Source organism: Sus scrofa, chromosome 6 (genome assembly GCF_000003025.6).
Source record: "Sus scrofa isolate TJ Tabasco breed Duroc chromosome 6, Sscrofa11.1, whole genome shotgun sequence".
In the NCBI taxonomy this organism is placed as follows: domain Eukaryota; kingdom Metazoa; phylum Chordata; class Mammalia; order Artiodactyla; family Suidae; genus Sus; species Sus scrofa.
Window position 1 is genome coordinate 147,553,315 of NC_010448.4, and position 21,778 is coordinate 147,575,092.

At 45.0% G+C, this 21,778-nt stretch overlaps 2 protein-coding genes across 14 annotated transcripts in view; one reads left to right on the forward strand and one right to left on the reverse strand.

Moving 5' to 3' along the window:
* The window catches only part of JAK1 (Janus kinase 1), a 246,901-nt gene extending 233,027 nt beyond the window's left edge, over nt 1-13,874 (forward strand). For 12 of the 13 annotated variants that reach the window (XM_021093532.1, XM_021093531.1, XM_021093538.1 and 9 more), the window contains 11 exons: nt 691-818; nt 1,376-1,511; nt 3,284-3,435; nt 5,913-6,063; nt 6,167-6,261; nt 7,604-7,796; nt 8,535-8,659; nt 9,029-9,201; nt 10,704-10,821; nt 11,088-11,198; nt 12,466-13,874. In XM_021093532.1, the coding sequence (XP_020949191.1) occupies nt 691-818; nt 1,376-1,511; nt 3,284-3,435; nt 5,913-6,063; nt 6,167-6,261; nt 7,604-7,796; nt 8,535-8,659; nt 9,029-9,201; nt 10,704-10,821; nt 11,088-11,198; nt 12,466-12,561 (1,478 nt within the window). In that variant the 3' untranslated portion in view covers nt 12,562-13,874. 13 annotated transcript variants of the gene reach the window in all.
* The window catches only part of RAVER2 (ribonucleoprotein, PTB binding 2), a 155,499-nt gene continuing 147,336 nt past the window's right edge, over nt 13,616-21,778 (reverse strand). The window contains exon 12 of the mRNA XM_021096539.1: nt 13,616-16,135. Coding sequence (XP_020952198.1) covers nt 15,989-16,135 — 147 coding nt within the window. The 3' untranslated portion in view covers nt 13,616-15,988. The remainder of the gene's footprint in view (nt 16,136-21,778) is intronic.

Below are 21,778 nucleotides of genomic sequence, written 5' to 3' on the forward strand. Positions count from 1 at the left end.
ACAGTGGGGCTGATACCTCCTTGTGCTGCCCAGCTTCTCACCTTCCTTTTGGCAGTCAAGAACTTCAGGTACTGAGCAGTCACTTGCCTGAGTTAAGAGTGGACATGGAACTAAACCCCATTTGCTGCTCACTCATTTCTTTTTTTTTTTTTTTGTCTTTTGTTTTTTTTTTTGTTTTTCTTTTAGGGCTGCACCTGCAGTATATGGAGGTTCCCAGTCTCGGGGTCTAATCGGAGCTATGGCTGCCGGCCTACACCACAGCCACACACAACACCAGATCCGAGCAGCATCTGCAACCCGCACCACAGCTCACGGCAATGCCGGATACTTAACCCACTGAGCAAGGCCAGGGATCGAACCCACAACCTCATGGTTCCTAGTCAGATTCGCTTCCACTGCGCCACGACAGGAACTCCATGTTGCTCACTCATTTCTTGAATGTTTACTTCTTGGCATCTCTGGGCACCACCCTGTGCTCAACTGGCAGGTGGGGATGAGTGAGCCAAGTTTGTTATCTTGAGAGTCCAGAGTAGAAGGAGCTCGGGGCAGGGCTTGAACTCAGGCCTCTCCAGCTCTGAAGTACCTACCACTTGCACTGGCCATTAAAGCAGGCTCTCGAAGGGGGATTGAGGGAGGGCGCCGTGCCACGTGGACAGAAGGTTGCAGACGTGGCTGTTTTTGTGGTTACAGACATCATGGTGGAGGAGTTTGTGGAGGGGGGACCCCTGGATCTCTTCATGCACCGGAAAAGCGACGTCCTCACCACACCCTGGAAGTTCAAAGTTGCCAAACAGCTGGCCAGCGCCCTGAGTTACCTGGTAAGTACATTCCGATGTCCGGGGTGGTCGCCACCGAGGACCAGAATGTCCTAGTAGGGAAGGCAGGAAGGAGGTGCCAGCCCGGCAGGCTGGCGGGGCCCAGGCTCTGTGCTTAGTGAAAATGGTTGTCTCGGGCTGTTCTGTGTGCTTGCGTGTGAATCCCGCTCAGAGGGAGATTCTGTCGCGTCAGAGGACTGACTCGTCCTGCAGGGCGTGGTACAAGTAGCCGTGGTGCCATACACGTGTTGAGCGAGGGGGCGAAACTGTTAGCATCAGTGGTAGCGTGCATGTATTGAGTGCTTACAGGGCTCAGCTCTTCAGGTGCTTTACAGGCTCTCATCAGTTTAGTTCTCACCAAAGCCTTGTGGAGCCTGCTCCACTGATGCGGGAGCTGGAGCAGAGGAACCCTATAAAGTGTGCTCGTGTCAGTGCTGGGAGAGCTGGGCCGCCCTGTCTGGCTGTGGCCGGGGAACGCGGAGATACAGCTGGGGGTTGGAAGCAGGGAAGGTGGGCAGCCCATGAGCAACTTTGCTGAGCTCAGCCTTTTCGCTCTGCAGGAGGATAAAGACCTGGTCCATGGAAATGTGTGCACTAAAAACCTCCTTCTGGCCCGTGAGGGCATCGACAGCGAGTGCGGCCCGTTCATCAAGCTCAGTGACCCCGGCATCCCCATCACGGTGCTGTCCAGGCAAGGTGTGTCTCCCCTCCCTCCCCGTCCCCTTCCGCACCCTCCACCCCCACCCCCCGCCCGCCCCGAGGCAGGGTCAGGCCAACAGGGAAGGGCCCTGGGGTTGCTGTTGTGTCTCCTTTTAGAAAGCACACTTCTGCAGAAGTGCTCCTGCCGAGCCCTGGGAGCAGGGGAGATGGCGTGGGGGTGGGGGGCGGTCTCTGCCCTCAAGGAGCTGGCTGTGCAATGGGAGAAGCATAACTCACCCGAGGCCGGCACGTCTGGTCCTTGTGAGGAAGGAACTTACTTCAGGCACTGGGGCAGCCCAAAAGGAGGCCTCTGGGTCCCCGGGTGGTCAGAGAGGTGTGGGGGCATTGAGACCTGGGCCCTCCTGTGTTCCTTTTAGGCCTGCTGTAATTAGCAGTGTGGGGGAGGCCTCAGAGTGGTTGCTGTGGTCCTGCGTCCTCTCTTTGAGGTCATTCAGAGGAAAGGACAGTGTGGGAGCTGAGACATTGAAGACACTGCACAGGTCGTGTGCTGCCCGTAGGCCATGCGTGGGACTGCAGTGCGCCCATGGGCTGGTGCCATTGGCCTAGCATTGAGCACAGTGCCTGACACCTGGAGTTTTGCTCAATCATTCAGTCGAGGAATGGACTGAGTCTGGAAGGGAACCAGGATGAAAACCGAGCCTCAGAAATAAGACCCAAATCAGCCGCTCTTTGGAAGGGGAATGGGAAGCATCCTTCATCCCTGTGTGACTTGTACTGTCTGGCACCATCCAGCCATTGGATACAGATTGGGCCCTGAATCTGTCGGGGGTCCTGTCCTCAGCAAGGGTCTGAGACACAGTCATGGGTGATTCTAGAACAAGTAGGGCAGCCTAGGGACCCCAAGAGAGGAGCCAGTAAAAGCCCATGGGAAGTCAGAGGAGAGAGACGTCATCCAATGAGGGGCGGAGGGCCATTCAGGGAGGAGGGGAGTCTCATCTGGGCCCTACAGGTTCTTGAGGGGGGCCTGCAGTGGGGTGACAGCAGGCGTGTGATTCTCGGGCCCGGCCCGTACAAGTCTGTGTCAGGAGGACGGGCGTGAGAAGGTGGGGAAGGAAGGGCCTGACTGTGGATGCTCAGCTCAGGAATGGCCCTCCCGCCTGTTTCAGGAGCCGGGCGGCTGCTCGTGGAGGCCACTGAGCTTGTTGCGGGCCATTTCCATGGACGAAGCAGGGGTTTCTGCTCAGATCACTGGCCTTGGTTAGCAGCCCGCTGCAAGAGATATGTGACTTCTTTCTGTCTTCCCCTCTCTTGTCGTTTCCCAAATGAAAAAATCCAGAGAAAAGGAATGTGACATTTGCAGCATGATTGCGCGGAGTATGTGAGGTTAGCCTGCGCCAGCTCTGCAGGTGCCGGCCACTTTCCCCCGCCTTCTCTTCCTTAAGCCTCTGTGCACATGACCCTCTGTGGTCCCTCCCCAGGCTGTTGGCCTCCACCCTGGGGTGCTTTGCTGTTTCTGAGGCCAGAGTTTCAGCAGACTCGTTCACACGACCCTCCTGGGGAGCTCGTGAGAAACAGACGCATCTGCAGCTCCTGCCTGAGACGGTGGCATCTGAAGGACCAGGGAGAGGAGCCTGGAAAACCACCTCTTTAACAGGCTCCTCACAGGACCCGTGCAGCCAGGGGCCCCGTTTGGAAGACACCACCGGAAAGCGTTTCCTTGTTAGCTCCCAGTTCGTGCTGCAGTGACAGTGGACTCCTCCCCGGGTGATTCCAGAAACCGATCAGTAAAAGTCTCTCGTCCTTTCCAGAGTGCATAGAACGAATCCCGTGGATCGCTCCCGAATGTGTTGAGGACTCCAAGAACCTGAGTGTGGCTGCGGACAAATGGAGCTTTGGAACCACGCTCTGGGAGATCTGCTACAATGGCGAGATCCCCTTGAAAGACAAGACACTCATTGAGGTGAGCAGGTGCCTTCCAGGGTGTGAGCCGAGTGAGGGCCCCTGGGCCGCTCGTGAACATCTCGGGAGCCACGAGGAAGCCTCGTGTTGGGGGAGGGGTGGGTGTGGATTTGAATCTCCTCCACAGGCTCACTGGCTCTGCGACCTTGCGGATGTTACTTAATTTCCTCAGATTGCATCATCTGTAAAAGGGGGATAATAATACCTACTTTGCAGAATTGTTTTGAGGATCAAATAATGCTCTTTTTTGTGGAGGGCCACAGCAGCATGTATTTGCCATTTTAAATGCCTGTTATTCCACAAAATTAACATACAGGTATGTGTTGAGTTCCTCCCGTGTCGCAGGCATTGTCCTGAGTTAAAGTTGACAGTTCACAATGAAATGCACTCAGGCCTCGCCTTCCCTCGAGGACCTCAGGGTCTAATAGCGATGCTAAGGACTCCACACCTACTCTCTGAAACCATCACCTGAAGAGCCCTGACGTTGAGCACGACAGAGTCACGACCCTCGTTTTACAGGTCAGGGAACAGGCGCAGGTGGCCCAAGGCCTGAGTTCCTCCAGCAGAATACACAGCTAGAGACCTCTCTGTCAGACATGCCCTTGCAGGAAGAGTGGAGGCTCTAACTCCAGAGGAGTTAAGTCGTAAAAGCGATGAGGAAGGACCACCGATCCCGGCGCAGTGATTTGATTATTGGGATGTGCCCTGTGTGTCTGGAGGGCAGGCATCACTTTTAGCTGGGAGGGTGTGGCCAGAGTCGGAAGGTGGCATCTCAGTTGTCTACGGGAAGCCATGAGGGGTCTCGTTTGTCTCGAGTGTGGAGAAGAGGGACCGGTGATAAGGTGGGAAGGGTCATTCGGGGACAGATTGTGCACAGGCCCCAATGCTGGGCTGCAGAATTTTGCGGGGGTGATGCGGGACATGGACTGGTTTGGGTGGAGGAGAGACCTCATGCTCTGAGGTCCTCGGTGATGAAAGCCTGACCAGGAAGTGGCAGTGGGATCCAGAGTGAGGGGCCCCGTGTAGGAGGTCCTGCAGAGGTTCAAGAACCTTTAACCGAGTTAACCCTTTGCCAGGTAAGATGGTGCAGGGCTTGGGAAGAAGAAATTAAGCTAAAACCAACAGGAAGCCCATCACATCTGTAAATCTGCTATGTGGGATTTTCAGCCTGGGCTCTGGGGAGTCGTTTCACTTTAACTTCCTTGGAAACGAAAGCGCATACCCTTTGCTGTCAGTCAGTGTATACCGAGTACCCTCTGTGTATCCGGGGCTGAGCAGAATAGAAAGATGGCCCAAGGAAGGGGTCTGGCCTTCTGATAAAAGAGGGTCTGGTCTCTCCTCCTAGGTACCCTTGGGTGGGTGGAGCGGCCTTTCCCTTGGGGGATAGGGGAGAGACACCCCCAAGTGGGGGCGGCTCTGAGCTCCTTCATTCCAGTTCCTCTTCATCCTTGTCTCTGGGGCCTGCCATGCCCCCACCCCCACCTGAGCCCAGACCTGCAGGAGCCAGAAGAGAAACGAGTACACTTGGGGTTCGGCTGCAGACCAGAGCCTGGAGTGTAGCAGCCCTTAATTTTTAAAAGTGGCACCAGTTATTTGTTGAAGGATTTAAAAATACAACCAGTTGATGTAATTTGGGAAAATAGAGAAACCTTTTTTTTTTTTGTTTGGCCACAGCCCATGGAAGTTCCCAGGCCAGGGATTGAACCTGCACCACTTGAGCTGCTGAAGTGACAATGCCAGATGCTTAACCTACTGTGCCACAAGGGAACTCCCAAGAAAACTATTTTACAGAAGGAAAATATTCAGCACCATATTCCAGTCACTTCTGATTACTATGTAATACTTGGGCATGTTGTCTTCCAGTCTGTCTCTTTTTTAAACAAAATTGGGATCATGCTAGATACGGCTATTTTTTCATTTAATGTCGTGAGTACTTTCCTAATGATGAAGTTAGTCTTAACAGTTTTTACCAACTTGATTTAAGAGGTCATTGTTTTGTTAAACTCTGATTTATTTGACCAGTTTTATATTTGGCGTTTAGATTGTTTTCATATATGTAATGCTCTATGTAATTCCGCAGAGGATGTCTTTAAACATAAAGCTTTGTTTATAAGTGACTTATTTTTGAGTCATTCCAATAATTGCTGTTAAAGAGTCAGGGTTTGAAGAATCTGAGAACATCTACAGTCGTTGCCAAACCTCATTCCAGAAAGCTGCACGACTTTGCTGGAACATGGCTTGTTTGGAGCTGGGTGGAATATGCTGTCCATCTCCCTTAAATTTGGGTTATTTTAGTGTCAGGACTGAGATTTCCCCCAGATGGAAAAAGGTAACAGTAGCACACACGTTATGAACTTGAGCTTTAAACAGAGGCATTGGGACTTACATTAGGGATCGTTAGGTAACTCCTTCTGACCTGGGGCTAAAGGCTCGTGGGAGGTTCCTTTGGTTTCTTCCACGTGATCCTTTTCTTTACAGAAAGAAAGATTCTATGAAAGCCGATGTAGGCCGGTGACCCCATCTTGTAAGGAGCTGGCTGACCTTATGACCCGCTGCATGAACTACGACCCCAACCAGAGACCCTTCTTCCGAGCCATCATGAGAGACATCAATAAGCTGGAGGAACAGAGTAAGCCAGTGCCTTGTGCTGCTTCATCGAGAACGGCCAGTGCCTTGGGGAGCCTGCCAGAGGCAGTCTCTCCTTTCTAACTTGTCTACTTCTCTCTTGTTAGATCCAGACATTGTATCAGAAAAAAAGCCAGCAACTGAGGTGGATCCCACACATTTTGAAAAGCGGTTCTTAAAGAGGATCCGTGACCTGGGAGAGGTAAGTTACACTCGAGTCCCTCCTGACCACTGCACCTCTCTGGGCATCTCAAGCTGCACTCCATTCTCTCTCATTTGGGGTCAAAGTTTATAAAAAGAAAGCACCTCACTGTTTTTGGGGGGCCACTTGCGTCGCAGGGGTGTGTCTGTTTCTGCCTGTGACATTCGCATAGTGACAGTGCACATACCTGCCTATACGTGTGGCTGTATGTGCACAGAGGACATTGGTCAGTTCCCTTGGGAGACGGGTTTTCTTTAAGGAACAGAAGAGAATGAAAAGGGAGTTTATGGGGGGACAGGTGTGGATATGGTAGAAATCGAAAACCCCCTTCCCTGACTTTTCTGGGAGTGCATATCCTGTGAGGCTCCTTAAATGAGGGGTGGGTTCACTACACAGAATGCCAAAATAGAATGCCAGCTTGCCCCGGGCCGTGAATGGCAGTTTCCCAACAGTAAATGCAACCAGAGAAGCTACTGGGATTTGCATCTGCAGTTAATAAACAAAGACTGTCCCGTCTGGAGTGCCTGCCATGCACCAAAGCCCGTGCTGGCATTCCGCAGGCACGGCATTCCAGCTCCCTCACGGCACCCCGAGGCTTTGCCACTGTGTACACTGAACACCTCTGGAGCCCGCGTGGAAGATCGGGTGACAGGGCCCGCATCACTGTCAGGTGGCTTAGCTGGAATCTAATCCATGTCTTCTGAAGATTCCTCATGCCACGCTCTTTGCAGCCACATTGTGGTCCCCTCCTGGAGTTGGGGGCCCAGGGCTGTCAAAATGCCATGGTTGTCCTGCATGTCCAAAAGGAACCTCCATTTCCCTTTGGGCTATATTTTCATGGAAATTGGGATTAATGTTTGGTTCATCACTTGATCCTTTTTTTTTTTTGTCTTTTGTCTTTTTAGGGCCGCACCCACAGCATATGGAGGCTCCCAGGGTAGGGGTCGAATCAGAGCTGTAGCTGCTGGTGTACACCACAACCACAGACATGCAGGATCCGTGTCTGAGACCTACACCACAGCCCACGGCAATGCCAGGGATCGAACCTGCGTCCTCATGGATGCTAGTCAGATTTGTTCACCACTGAGCCATGCAGGAACTCCTTGATCCTCTTCTTATCTTAGCTCAGTAATAGAAGAAGGGATGGCATGTGAGCCAAGTGGGGCAGGGCTGTGGTGAGTGGGAGGAGGCCAGGTGGGAGCCAGCTACCTGCCAGGCCCGGCTGTGCCGTGCACCCCGGCCTTCAGGGAACAGCACGAGGGGCAGATCTCCTCTCTGAAGTGAGCTTCCGCTGGCTCAGGCTGGGGCTTCTCTGATCAGGCATGTGTATCTTTTCCTCCAGGGCCACTTTGGGAAGGTCGAGCTTTGTAGGTATGACCCCGAGGGGGACAACACAGGGGAGCAGGTGGCTGTCAAGTCCCTGAAGCCTGAGAGCGGAGGAAACCACATAGCTGATCTGAAGAAGGAGATTGAAATCTTGAGAAACCTTTATCACGAGAACATTGTCAAGTATAAAGGCATTTGCACAGAGGACGGTATGTTGTGCAGAGCGGGGTTGGTTTAAAGACAAGCGACTGTCTGGGGTCATAAAAGCCAGTGCTGAGCAGCAGTGCCTGCACCTTATCTGGACCTCCTGACCGTGCTAGCCAATGGCCCCCATCACTCTGGGGCTGGAAGCCACATGCACTGTCAGATCTGTCCATAGCTGCAGAGCTCCCAGGAAAGCTAGCCAGCCTTCCACCCAGCATCGTCTGTCCAGGCTGTTGCTGCACCCACACTGGGGACTGGTCTCCCCTGTCCTAATTCTTGCACAGTAGGACACACTGGCTAGATGAAATGGGTGCAAACTCCTCCCCTTTCCCTGTTCCTCTAATCCAGCACTAGGCAGGGTATTTCAATTGTTGTCTCAATCAAGGAGGAAGTAGTACTTACTAATAAGTATGTCTTTTTTTTTAACAACAAGCCACTAGAACACTCATGTTTGGTACTTCAAAACTGGTAGTAAAATGATGTGGCTCATGATTTTTAAAAATCATCATTCCCTGGTGGTTTTAAGAACTCCATACTTTTTCACTGAGTGCTAATGCTGGGGTAGGTACATGAGTGTTGCTCTCGCTGTTCACTGCTGAGGATCCCGAGACCCTGGGCCTGTGACTCAGGAGTGATGCTGAAATCAGTTCAGGTTCTCTATCTCCAGATGCCGTGCCCTTTACTCTCCCACAGCTCCTTCCTTTGACATCCTCGTACTGATGGGTGTTTTTTTTCCTAAACAGGAGGAAATGGTATTAAGCTTATCATGGAATTCCTGCCTTCGGGAAGCCTTAAGGAGTATCTTCCAAAGAATAAAAACAAAATCAACCTCAAACAGCAGTTAAAATACGCCGTTCAGATTTGTAAGGTAAAAAGAAAAAAAAAAGCATAGTAGATTTAAAAAATGAGGCACTTTGTCCTAATTGATTTGTAATTAGGCTGCAAGTGGGAAACTTCCCAATAATTAATTGTAGTTTATTTTGCTCTGCCTGATTTGGATGAAAAATTAGCCTCTACTAAGAAAGTGAACTGGTTTGTCAATGGGGCTGCTTTAAAGTGCATTTCTTTGAATTAGGTTGGTCTTACTATTTTTGCCTAAAGTCAAAAGCAGGGGGGAAAAAGTCAGTGACATGTGATGAAATGACATTGGTGTTTCTTTGTTAGCAAGTGGTAGCTACAAAACCCACTCTGAACTGAGCTGCTTCCGTGACATGCTCTCACTTTCCGTCTCTCCCAGGGGATGGACTATTTGGGTTCTCGGCAATACGTTCACCGGGACTTGGCAGCAAGAAATGTTCTTGTCGAGAGTGAACACCAAGTGAAAATTGGAGACTTCGGTCTCACCAAAGCCATCGAAACCGATAAGGAGTACTACACAGTCAAGGACGATCGGGACAGCCCTGTGTTTTGGTAACTGAATCAGATTTCATCAGTGCTTCATAGGGTTTCCACTGCTTTGATAGGTGCTTTCTAGCTATGTCAGTGTCTCTTATTAGTCAAGACTTGAAAAAACGTAGAATTGACAGATCTTTGCCTACGAGAAACACCTTTTAAGCTGTTTCACTGAAAGCAACACACACAGAAATGGCCCAGCTTCATAGGACCTCCTCCAAGGGGCTGAAGTCTGTCCTCCAGCTCAGCCCCTGTCTTCCCTGGAGAGGGCATCCTTCTGACACCATCCCTGTTAGCAGCTGGAGTAGTCACATCTGTGCAGAGGAAGCCTAGAGGGCAGGTAGGAGGGAGGGACAGGAGTGAGGTGACAGGTACTGGCAGATTCAGGGAGATGTGGACAGAGCAGAGCACGATCCCTGAGAAGCGTGGCCGTCTTCTCCTGAATCACCGGGGCGCCCTGGTTAGAGCCACCCCCTGACTTCCGTCCCTCTCAGCCTGGAACACTGTCCCGGGACAAGCGGCCGCAGTCTCCCCTCTCCGAGGTCCCCTAGCCTGACTGGCACTGCCACAGTGCAGCCTCTGGACACAGACACGGTCTTGCCCATCCATGGAGCCCAAACCTTCGCTTACACAGTAAACACGCATCAAGGCCCTGCTTTGTGCCAGGCGCTGGCGATATGATGGTGAACAAGCTGACCGAGTGTAGAGTTTAATGGGCGAAGCAACCAGTTTCGTAGCCATATGGGGTTCAGGCTTGGTTTTCTGGACGCTCTGTTGAGACCTGAAAGCTTGCTGGGGGTTTGTAAAGGTGGTTAGAAGAAGGCACGTGTGACAGCAAGAATGAGATGCAGCGGTGGCTGTCCCAGGAACTGCAGTCAGCTCAGTGTGGCTGGGTCACGGAGGGAGGTCTCGGGGGTTGAAAGCAGAGCGCTGGGACTCCATCCCGAGAGCTTTAGGAAGCCGTTGGGGGAATTAAGGACGGGGCCTTTTATTTTAAAAGATCCCTGCGGAAAGGAGAGGAGTAGGGTTGGAGCCAGGGAGTCTGACTGGGTCAGAGCCAGTGATGGGGTGAACCGGGACCGTGATTAGCATAGTGACGGCGGGTTTAGAAGCGAGTAGACTTGAGAAGTGTTTAGGGGACAGACGTGGGAATGCCTCTTTGTGGCTCTGTCTTGGTATCATTCACCAAGACAGTTGATCTTGAAAGAGGCCTGGGCATAAGGTCACTGCTGACTGGATCTGAGCTTGCAGGCCAGTCAGGCCTGTCGTCGCCGCCGCCTCCTCCCCTGGGAGAGCATGTGCTCTTTGAATTGAGTGTCCTACAGAGAGCCCACGGGGTGCTGTTCCACATGTCACATGTGCATCACGGTGCACATGTGTGACTAGCACGTAGTACACGCTTGCATGTCTGAGAATATTAAATTCCAGGAAAAATGAGCTGATGTTTCTGAGTGAACTCTGTCATGTTTTTTGGAATAGCCTTGCTAGGCAGTAACATTTGGTGTTGCACTTCCTTTCAGGTATGCTCCGGAGTGTTTAATTCAGTGTAAATTTTACATCGCCTCCGATGTCTGGTCTTTCGGGGTGACTCTGCATGAGCTGCTCACTTACTGTGATTCGGATTCCAGTCCCATGGCGGTAAGACTTAAGCAGCTCCTTTGTTTGAATCTAGCACCCAGTTAAAACGTGTCCATCTCGCTGCTTTGTACATTTTGTTCTTAAATGGAATGCGGTCAGGGTGTTATAATGGAAAGGAAAACCGTCTCGGACTTTGATTTAAGGTTACTAAGGAGAAAAGCCTTTTTATTACTTTATTTCCAGTTAATTCTAGAAATTTTACTTTATCTGGTGTTTATATACATACGTGCAAAGTGAAATATTTTGTTTGATTTTATTTTATGTAGTTGTTCCTGAAAATGATAGGCCCAACTCATGGCCAGATGACGGTAACAAGACTTGTGAATACATTAAAAGAAGGAAAACGTTTGCCTTGTCCACCTAACTGTCCAGAAGAGGTATTTATGGGCCTTTTCGTAGTAATAAAACTCAGTTCGTACTGTTTTTCACTGCTTGAGTTACCCAGCATGAGACTGGAGTTGGGGAGCAGGAATGACTAGAAGACTCCTTTTAAGCACGTTTCTGAAGCTTATCTCAGCTAAGACAGCTAAGAGAATTATCTTTGGGGCAGGTAATAGCCACAGTTATGTTCAAAGCAAGAGATTCCCTTCAAAGGTAGGCTCACCTCATACCTATACATGTAATTATAGATAGCTGTAATTTTATGTATTTGTCACAATAAGGCTACATTTTGAAAAGGTTTTTGAAATATTTGCAAAATGTAGCCTTATTGTGACAAATACGTGTAATTACATTTTTGTAAGTTTATCCCACTTACCAACAGCATCTATGCCATTTTGTTTTCTGTATTTCTTTTTTTTTTTTTTTTTTTATCTTTTGTCTTTTGTTGTTGTTGTTGTTGCTATCTCTTGGGCCGCTTCCGCGGCATATGGAGGTTCCCAGGCTAGGGGTTGAATCGGAGCTGTAGCCACCGGCCTACGCCAGAGCCACAGCAACGCGGGATCCGAGCTGTGTCTGCAACCTACACCACAGCTCACGGCAACGCCGAATCGTTAACCCACTGAGCAAGGGCAGGGACCAAACCCGCAACCTCATGGTTCCTAGTCGGATTCGTTAACCACTGCGCCACGACGGGAACTCCTGTTTTCTGTATTTCTAAGTGAATTGAGCCTTCAGGACTAACTCTTGAGACCATTTAAGGTGTCCCGAGGCAGAGTTCTCTTGTGGTGCCGTGGGTTAAGGATCCGGCATTATCACATCAGCGGCTTGGGTGGATCTCTGGCCTGGGACTTCCACAGGCCATGCACACCCCCCTTTCCCAACAGAGAGGAGGACTGGACTTATGTGTACGAACCAAAGAATGAAGCGGCCAGCGAGGCAGTTGGGAGTGTAAACTGAGCTGTAACTTCACCCTTAAACCGGCCGATGATAAATAATGACCTGGGTTTTTTGGAAGGTCATGTAACTCAGGAGCTTCTTAAATGTTAAAATATATAACATGTGACACACTTGTAGTTCATAAATAATGTTTTAAGTTACTCAAATACTCTTGGTTTTTAGTATTACTTATTAAGGAAAGTCATTTACATTTCTAAAATTATTCATTCTCAAAATTATTTTCTTCCTCTTGATGTGTCTGTAATTTAAAAACGTCCACATCTAACTTTTTTTTTTTTTTTTGACGGCCATGTTTTCTTTTTACAGGTTTATCAACTGATGAGAAAATGCTGGGAATTCCAACCATCTAATCGGACAACCTTTCAGAACCTTATTGAAGGATTTGAAGCACTTTTAAAATAAGCATGGATAACATTTAAATTCTACTATGTTTCAAGTCCTCCTCCCCAACAGTACCCAAGCCATTTAAAAATATTTTCAGTGGGAAGTGTTTATATTCTGTCTAAAAAGATACTGGAGTAGCCATCCATGTGTGAAGCACATCCTGGTGCTTAATATGTGTAAGTACTTCCTCTTTAAATTTGGCACCAGTAACACAGTGACAAATGATGACAGCCCACATATTAGAAAGCACTTAAGCACTCCTCCTTTTGGAAAGAATATACCACTGTTTCCTCTGGTTAGTTTACCATCACAGTTGAGCGCCAGAGTGGTATCTTTCAAAGCAAGAGGAGCTGACCAAAATAAATCTCTCAAGATGATTGCTTTTTCTTAGCTGCCAGTTCATGTGAAATGTTTGTCTGGCACATATCAAAGATAAAGATTGATGGACTTAAATTTCAATATCTATACAGTGCTAGAGGAAGCATTCTTGAAATATTAGATACCCGTTAGTGTACTATTGTTTCTATACAAAGATGAGTGTATTCCTGTCAACAGTAGGACATAAACTTTGAGTTGTTTCTGCAGTGGCTTAGCTCCTGCCCCCTTGGGTGACCGGCGGTACCCATTTTTGAGAAAACTGGTCACACGTAGGGGGGCAGCTGTGGGATACTTTGCTGCATGTTAACTCTTGAGAACTAAGCCTGTGCCAGTGCTTTTCCTCAACAGTATACCTTTAATCCGAATTGATTCTGAGAACGTGGATGCTCTTACACATGCTTTTCTGAAATGTCAATGTATCCTCTTATAACTACCACTTTGGGGCGAGCTGTTCCAGCATTGGTTTTGGATGCTGAATGCATATATACCACGTACACCGCACTGTTGTTAGAGTGTTTCCGTACCTACCATCCCTCCGCCTACAAGAGTCGAGCACTATTGTGACCATGACCCTGCGGCGCAAAACTTGAAAGACCCAGCTTGGAGCACCATGGAGTTCAGGATCCACTAGGCAGTTTTCAGTGTGCTGGGAGGTAACTGCGTAATCAAAAAATGTCAAATCTCTGATTCAATGTGAACCGTAAGAGCTTTCTGACCACGAGTCTGAAAAACATTTTTCGTTGATGCTGGCTAGCATTTGTTTGATACCGTTACTTTTCCACCTTTGAGCCTGAAAAAGTGATGTACTGATTCAATGGCAACAACAAACTTGCCATTCAAATCTGTCCAATAACCCTCCATCACCACGGTCTCTGTCTGTCAAACCTGTGGCCACTCTATATGCACTTTGTTTACTCTTTATACAAATAAATGTACTAGAGACTTCACATGCATATGCCTTTTAATATTAAGAGTTCATTTTCAAAGCAGTTCAAACAATTCATTTACATAGAAAAATAACAGTTATGGGGGGGGGCTTGGTAATGGTCCTTATTAATAAACACCACTTGGTTTGTACTGATCTGTTAATGTCCAGGGACGACGAGGCACAGGCCAGTGTGGACTGGCAGACCTGTGTGTGCTAAGCCGAGATACCTTTTTATTCTTTAGACCTAGTTCTGCTTTCATTTTTTCAATTCACCATCTTCCCTTTCTTGTATTTGTACTGACACAGAGGTGTGCCAAAGCACTGAAGAGGCTTATTAATGCAACAGGAAAATGGGAGAAAGTGCGGAGTGTGGAGAGTCCATTAGTCATCTGCTGAGTCAGAACTGAATGATGCCTATCCTGGTCAGTTATTTATAGGTAGTATACTTTTTAGAAATGATCTTAGTTTAACTTTCTAGCTGTCATTTGCCAGGAGAAGTTAATATATGCAATAAATTAGACCAAGTAAAATTCTTTACAAATCATACGACATATGTACCAATTTTAAAAGTCATAATTAAAACAGGAGCAATACCTTCTCAGTCCCCCAGATACAAGATAGTCAACGATCTGATTGCAAAAAGACCAGGAATCACGAGATCCCCTGAACTCCACATCATCAATTAGTGTCTCATAACAAGGGACAATCTCAAAGATTTTTAGATAGCAAAAGGGCTTCTCATGCATTTCATACCAAGGTCTTCAGGAAGTGGTGATGTCAAAAGTTATGTGCAGTAAACACAGTTCTTTCAAAAGTAAATTGGGTTCAATAGCTGAGACTATTTCAGCTGAAACAGACTGCAAAAGAATGAGACAAAGCACATAGAATCGCAAAATGGTTATAAATACTGTTACTCCATAAGACTCCTTCAGAAAGGGCAGAACTGACTGACTTACTTAATATATTGTTGTGGAAGTAGATCACTTGATGACCAAAATACGCCTTCTTCTAGTAAACTGATCATCACTATGCTATGAATTGAGACACAGAAACCTATATTCCTTGCCACTTCCAGGGCATGCTTTTTAGGTGTGAAATAAAAGGATCAGAGAATCAAGGACATCAGATCAGGAATCTGTGAGCTTTGTAAAGGGCCAGCTAGCTTTGCAGGTCCTATGGTCTGTGTCACAGTGACTCAGCTGTGCCGTTGTAGCATGAAAGGTAGCCACAGGTGATATGTAAGTGAATGAGCGAGGTGTGCTCTGATCAGATTTCATGTATGGACACTGAAATGTGAATTTCATATGATTTTTCAAGTCACGTTTTTTCTCCCCCTCCAAATTTTTAAAAATGTATAAACATCATTCTTAGCTTGCAGGCAGTAGAAAAACAGGTGGCAGGCTGAATTTGACCACAGGGAGTAGTTGGCCAACCCCTGAAATTAGATCACCCAAAACTACTTTAAAAAAAATACCTTGTGTTTTTCACAAGGGGTATAAATGTAAATAACATACTGAAGAGTGAAGCCTCTGTAGCAGTATAGTACATATACCTTGGAGGTCACTATCACTCTCTGAGTTTTATATTGCATGACTGGTTGGGGATAATAATTCAGGTTGCATGTAGAGCATCTTTATAACGTTATCATCACTGAATTTTGTACTTGCACGCTTATAGTTCTAGGAAGAGTGCTAAAAATCCGTAAATGAGATTACGTCTAGGGAAAGTAAATTGAAATGCACATTGGCTTATCAAATTCATTCTAAGGCTCAGGAAAAAAGACTGTTTCCTTCATTTATTGCTCAAAATCTTTATAGATGGTGTCAAAATGATTCCCAGTCCTAAAATAAACAGGGAGTGTTGTAACATGTTAATTTCTCCAATGGACTGACTGTACGTTAGTATCACGTTGATTAAGATGCATCTACTTTTAGTGGAAAATGTCCTCAATTGATGGCTCTTCTTATTGCTACTTATTTTTTTATTTGGCAATTCTGCCTGCTGCACAACACAGTTCCTCTGGGAAGTTATGAACCCGTATTTAAAGGATATGGCTAGTCTGAATGTATAGTTAAGGCAGCAATGAACAGCAGAGATACTGCAAAGAACCTTATGAGTTTAAGAAAGAGAGAACTTAACTCAGTACACTCTCTTCTTTTTTAAGTAGGTTTCCATGTAATATGCTCCTGTGCCCTGAGAATGCTGGTCAACAAATTCCACTGAACCGCTTTCTGGGGCAGAGACGAGATACGATGAGCCTCGCTTTTCATTTCTTAAAGATGACACCTGTTAGAAAAAGAAACCATAACTAATGCTAAAATCTCAATTAAACATCTAAAAATTGGTTTATCAAAAAGCCATTCTACATGCGATTTTGTATAAAAACAATGCCAGGGTAAATAACAAAAACTACGCAAAACATCAAAGTCACTTGTGGAACTTTTGAAAAATACAGTCCAGCCTCTGAATGCCCTCTCTCCTCACATTTTTGGGAAAGAAAGGGACATTGTAGTTGCCTCTACTGTTTGTACCTGGCTAGACCTCCCTCAATCAGAATACCAGATACCAGTATGCCTCTGAGGAAGGAGCATGTCGAAAGAATTGAAGTGCACAGCAAATTAGATGCTAAGTCCATCTAGTAAAAAAAAAAAAAAAAAAGGTACAGCAAGAGAATGGTAGGTGCAAAAAACGATACATTCCAGAGAGCAATGTGAACTCAAGCATCAGTCCACAGAATCGTTACCTGGAAAGCTTGTTAAAATGCGTATTTCCAGGCCCCATCTCATAGTCTAATCCAGAAGTGTTTACGATGAGGGCTAAAATGTTCCTCATAAGTGGTCACAGTAAGCAGTACAGTAAATCTGTGATCACCTCATCCTGCTTAGTTTTAGTTTTTATAAATGTTATGGGTGACAAACTTACTGAAGAATATAGCAATATGCAAGAATGTAGAAATGACTCATAAGGAAAGCTTCCAGCAATGCTGAAGAGCCTTCTCATGTTGCAATTAAAATTACAATTACTTTTGAACCAACAATGGCCACAGGTGTAAAAACGGGGTTCAGTTTCAAAGGCGACAGATAATGAGTCTGTCCTTGTTGATAAAGCAGAAGCGGGATACGGTGGAGATGACCAAGGAGGCACCAGAGCTCTCCTCCTCCCATGGATGCGCCAGACATACAGCTACATGCGCAGCAGGTCCCTCTAAAAGAGATCCAGAAACTAGCTGAGCAGCTTCTACACATTAAACAAATGAGAAAATGTCCGCATCGTGATGGGTAAGAAAGGCTGAGATGCATTCAACATACACCCCAACCCCGGCACAGCACCACACACCAGGGGAAAACTCCCAACTCACAGCTTCTTCCTGAGGAATGAAGGGTTTGAGCTCTACACCTAGTAGTGCAACTTTTCAGACTCCCACTGGAGGGAGGTTCTCCCAACATGTAGCTCTGAAAGCTAACAGGGCTTGTGTTCATGAACTCCACAAGACTATAGGAAATAACCATTCTTAACGGGCCTCCAGCACCCACTGTGGCTATCCCCTCAGAGCCAGGGCAGAGGCAACAGGCAAAATCATGCATCTCCCAGTCTTCCCCTGAAAGGGGTTTATCTTCATACTTAGGGCCAGGCTCCTAATTGATTAGGCACTAGAGACAGCTGCAATCTTCCCCAGAGACTGGGGAAGCTGTAGGACACCTCTCTCACCTCATTCCAGTCCACGCCAATCACTAGTATCTCCCTGGAAGGAGCTTGTACACATCTGTACCCTAGCTTTTATGTCTGACACCCAAGGAACAGTCTTTGGGTTTTCTGGCTCTGATAGCCAGTGGGGCTTGCATCAATGAATTCCACAGCCCTGTAGCAAACAAAAATATAATTCTTAAGTGTGTGCAGGAGCACACCCACCCCAATCCCCTAGTGACTATATACCTGTGCTCAGCATAGAAGGAACAGAGTGTTAAAAAAAAAAAAAAAGCCCATTTTGTTCTTTTTCATGGCTGAGTAGTATTCCACTGTGTATATATATACATATACACCACATCTTCTTAATCCAATCATCTGTTGATGGATATTTAGGTTGTTAGGTTGTTTCCAGGCTGCAGTGAACATGTGGATGCATGTGTCTTTTTCAAGGAAAGTTTTGTCTGGTTATATGCCCAAGAGTAAACCTGCTATAATGGAAAAAATTTTTAAAAAGCCCATTTCCTTTTTCCTTGGACAAGGCTTAACTACATACTTTTACAGCTGCAACCTAATCAAAAAATGGGCAGAAGACCTGAGCAGACATTTTTCTGAAGAAGACAAATATAGGAAACAGGCACATGTAAAGATGTTCAACATTGCTCATTATTAGAGAACTGCAAAATCAAAAAAATGAGTTATCACCTCACACCTGTCAGAATGACTATCATCAAAGTCTGCAAATGATGTCAGGATGTAGGAAAAAGGGAACCTTTGTACACTGCTGATGGGAATGTAAGTTGGTGTGGCCACCATGGAAAATGGTATGGAGGGCTTCAAAAAACTAAAAAAGAACTACCATATGATCCACCAATTTCACTCCTGGGTATATATTAGGAAAGAAAATTCAAAAAGTTATATATCTCAGTGTTCATGGCAGCATTATTTACAATAGCCAAGACATGGATTGGCCAAAGGGCCCGTCTACAGGTGATTAGATTAAGATGTGTTTTTTTTAATATATATATATATACATATGTATGTATACACACACACAATGGAATATTATTCATCCATAAAAAGAATAAAGTATTGCCATTTGCAGCAATGTGGATTAGGATTAGTGAAATAAGTCAAAGAAAGACAAATATTGTATCACAAGTGAAAAATCTAAAAATATAATACAAATGCATGTATATGCAAAACAAACTATATATAGAAAACAAATTATGGTTACTAAAGGGGAGATTAAGGGACTGGAGACAAATTAGGGGTAAGGGATTACCAGATTAAAAACTACTATGTATAAAATAAGTAACAAGGATATATTGTACAGAACAGGGAATTACAGCCATCATCTCATAATAACCCATAATGGAGTATAATCTGAAAAAACAATCACAAATGCTATACACCTGAAACTAACATAATATTGTAAGTCAACCATATGTCAATAAAAAATTAAATGTAAATGGATTAAATAATCAAAAGACAGTGGCAGAATGGATAAAAATCAAAACCAAGCTATATGTTGACTAAAAAAGTCTCACCTAGAAAATCTTCCGTGGCACAGCAGGTTAAGGAACCAGTGTTGTCATTGCAGTGGCTTGAGCTGCTGTTGTGGCATGGGTTTGATCCCTGGCCTACGAATTTCCACATGCCAGAGGCATGGCAAAAGAAAGTTTCACCTGGAGTTCCAGTCGTGGCGCAGTGGTTAACGAATCTGACTAGGAACCATGGGGTTGTGGGTTCGGTCCCTGCCCTTGCTCTGTGGGTTAACGATCCGGCGTTGCTGTGAGCTCTGGTGTAGGTTGCAGATGCGGCTCGGATCCTGTGTTGCTGTGGCTCTGGCGTAGGCTGGTGGCTACAGCTCCGATTCGACCCCTAGCCTGGGAACCTCCATATGCCGCAGGAGCGGCCCAAGAAATGGCAAAAAGACAAAAAAAAAAAGTTTCACCTAGTTTAAAAGACACACACAGACTGAAAGTGAAGAGATGCAAAAAGATAACTCTGCAAATAAGAAAGTGAAGCAAAGGTAGCTGTATTTATCAGACAAAATTTAAGCCAAAAAATATAACAAGAGACAAGGTCATAATGAAAGGTCAGTTAATCAAAAGGATCTAACAACCGTAAATATGAACCCTCAATAGGAACATATAATATGTACCTCTATATATGCTCATATATGTAATACTATATATATGTAATATTGTGAAGGTAGAAAAAGACAACAATACAATATCAAGGACTTCAGTACTTTACTTTCAACAATGGATCACTTGGCCAGAAAATCAATAAGGAAACACTGGCCTTAAACCATATGTTAGACAAGATGGACCTAAAAGACATAACATTCCATCCAACAGTAATTGAATATACTCTTCTCACGTGCACATGGAATATCCTTCAGGATATTAATGAATTTTTAAAAATTGAAATGATATCTAGCATCTTTTCCAACTATTGTATGAAACTAGAAATCAATTACAATAAGAAAACTGGAAAATTAATAAATATATAGAAATTGATCAACCAATGGGTCAAAGAAATCAAAAAGATATGGAAATTAAACATGGCAAAACTTAATAGGATACAGCAAAAGCAGTTCTACAAGGAAAGCATATAAGCGATAAAACATCTACATGAAGAAAAAAGATCTCGAACAACTACCTTAACACCTTAAAAAACTGGAGAAGAACAAACTAAGCTCCAAGGTAGCAAAAGGAAGGAGGTAACAAAGAGTGGGAATGAATGAAATAGAGACTAAAAAGACAATAGGCTAATGAAACTAAGATTTTTTTTAAAAAAAAGATACACTAGACAAACTTTTAACTAGATTTTCCAAAAAAAAAAAAAAAAAAAAAAAAAAGAGGACTGGCATGAAGGTATAAATGAAAGGAGATAATACACCTGAAACTACAGAAATATAAAAAATCAGAGACCACTATGAATACCTGTATGTCAACATGTTGGATAACTTAAATGGGTAAATTCCTAGAAACATAAACCTACCAAGAATGAATCATGAGGGAACAAAATCTAAACAGATTACTAGTAAGGAGATTAAACCAAAACCTCCCAACAAAAATAAGGCCAGGGGTAGATGGCTTCACTGGTGAATTCCACAAAACATTTAAAGAATAATTAATACCAATCCTTCTCAACCTCTTCCAAAACATTCCCGACCACTTCCAAATTCATTTTACAAGGCCAGCTTTGCCAACGTCACACAAAGACATTACAAAAAAAAAAAAAAAAAATTACAAGCCTGTATTTCTTATGAACACATATGTAAAAATCCTCACAAAACATTAGCAAACTGAATTCAACAGTAGCTTTAAAGGATCAAATACCATGATTGAATGGGATTTACTCCAGTGGCACATGGATGATTCAATACCCACAGATCAAACATGATATACACATTAACAAAATAAAGGATACAAATCTTATCAGATGCAGAAAAAGCATGTGACAAAACTGAATATCCATTCATGATAAAAAACTCAAACTGGGTATTAAGGGACTGTACCGCAACACAATAAGGGCCATATGTTACAAGCCCACAGATACCATACTCAATGGTGAAATGCTAAAAGCTTTTCCTCTAAGATCAAGAACAAGACAAAAAGGCCTACTGTCACCACTTTTATTCAATATAATACTGAAAGTATTAGCCAGAGTAATTAGGCAAGAGAAAGAAAAGGCATCAAAATTAGGAAGAAGTGAAACTGTCACTGTTAGTAGATGACATATTTAGAAACCCTAAAGACTCCACTCCCCTAAAAAAGGTTATAAATAATAACAATTTCAATAAAGTTGCAGGATACAAAATCAATATATAAAAATCAGTTGCTTCTCTATACACTAACAATGAACTATCCAAAAAAGAAATTAAGAATACTTAGGAATAAATTTTACCAAGGTGAGAAATTATACACTGGAAACTATAAGAGATGACAAATAAATAGATACAATGTATTCATGGATTGGAGGAATTAATATTATTAAAATGTCCACACTATCGAAAGCAATCTACAGATTCAATGCAATCCCTATCAAAATTTCAATGACATTTTTCATAGAAATAGAACAATCCTAAAGTTTTGAACCTGAAAAGACCCCAAATAGCCAAAACAATCTTGAGAAATAAAGCTAGAGGCATTACTTTTCCTGATTTCAAACTATATTGCAGAGCTATTATAATCAAAACAGTATAGATATGGTTATAAAAACAGATACATA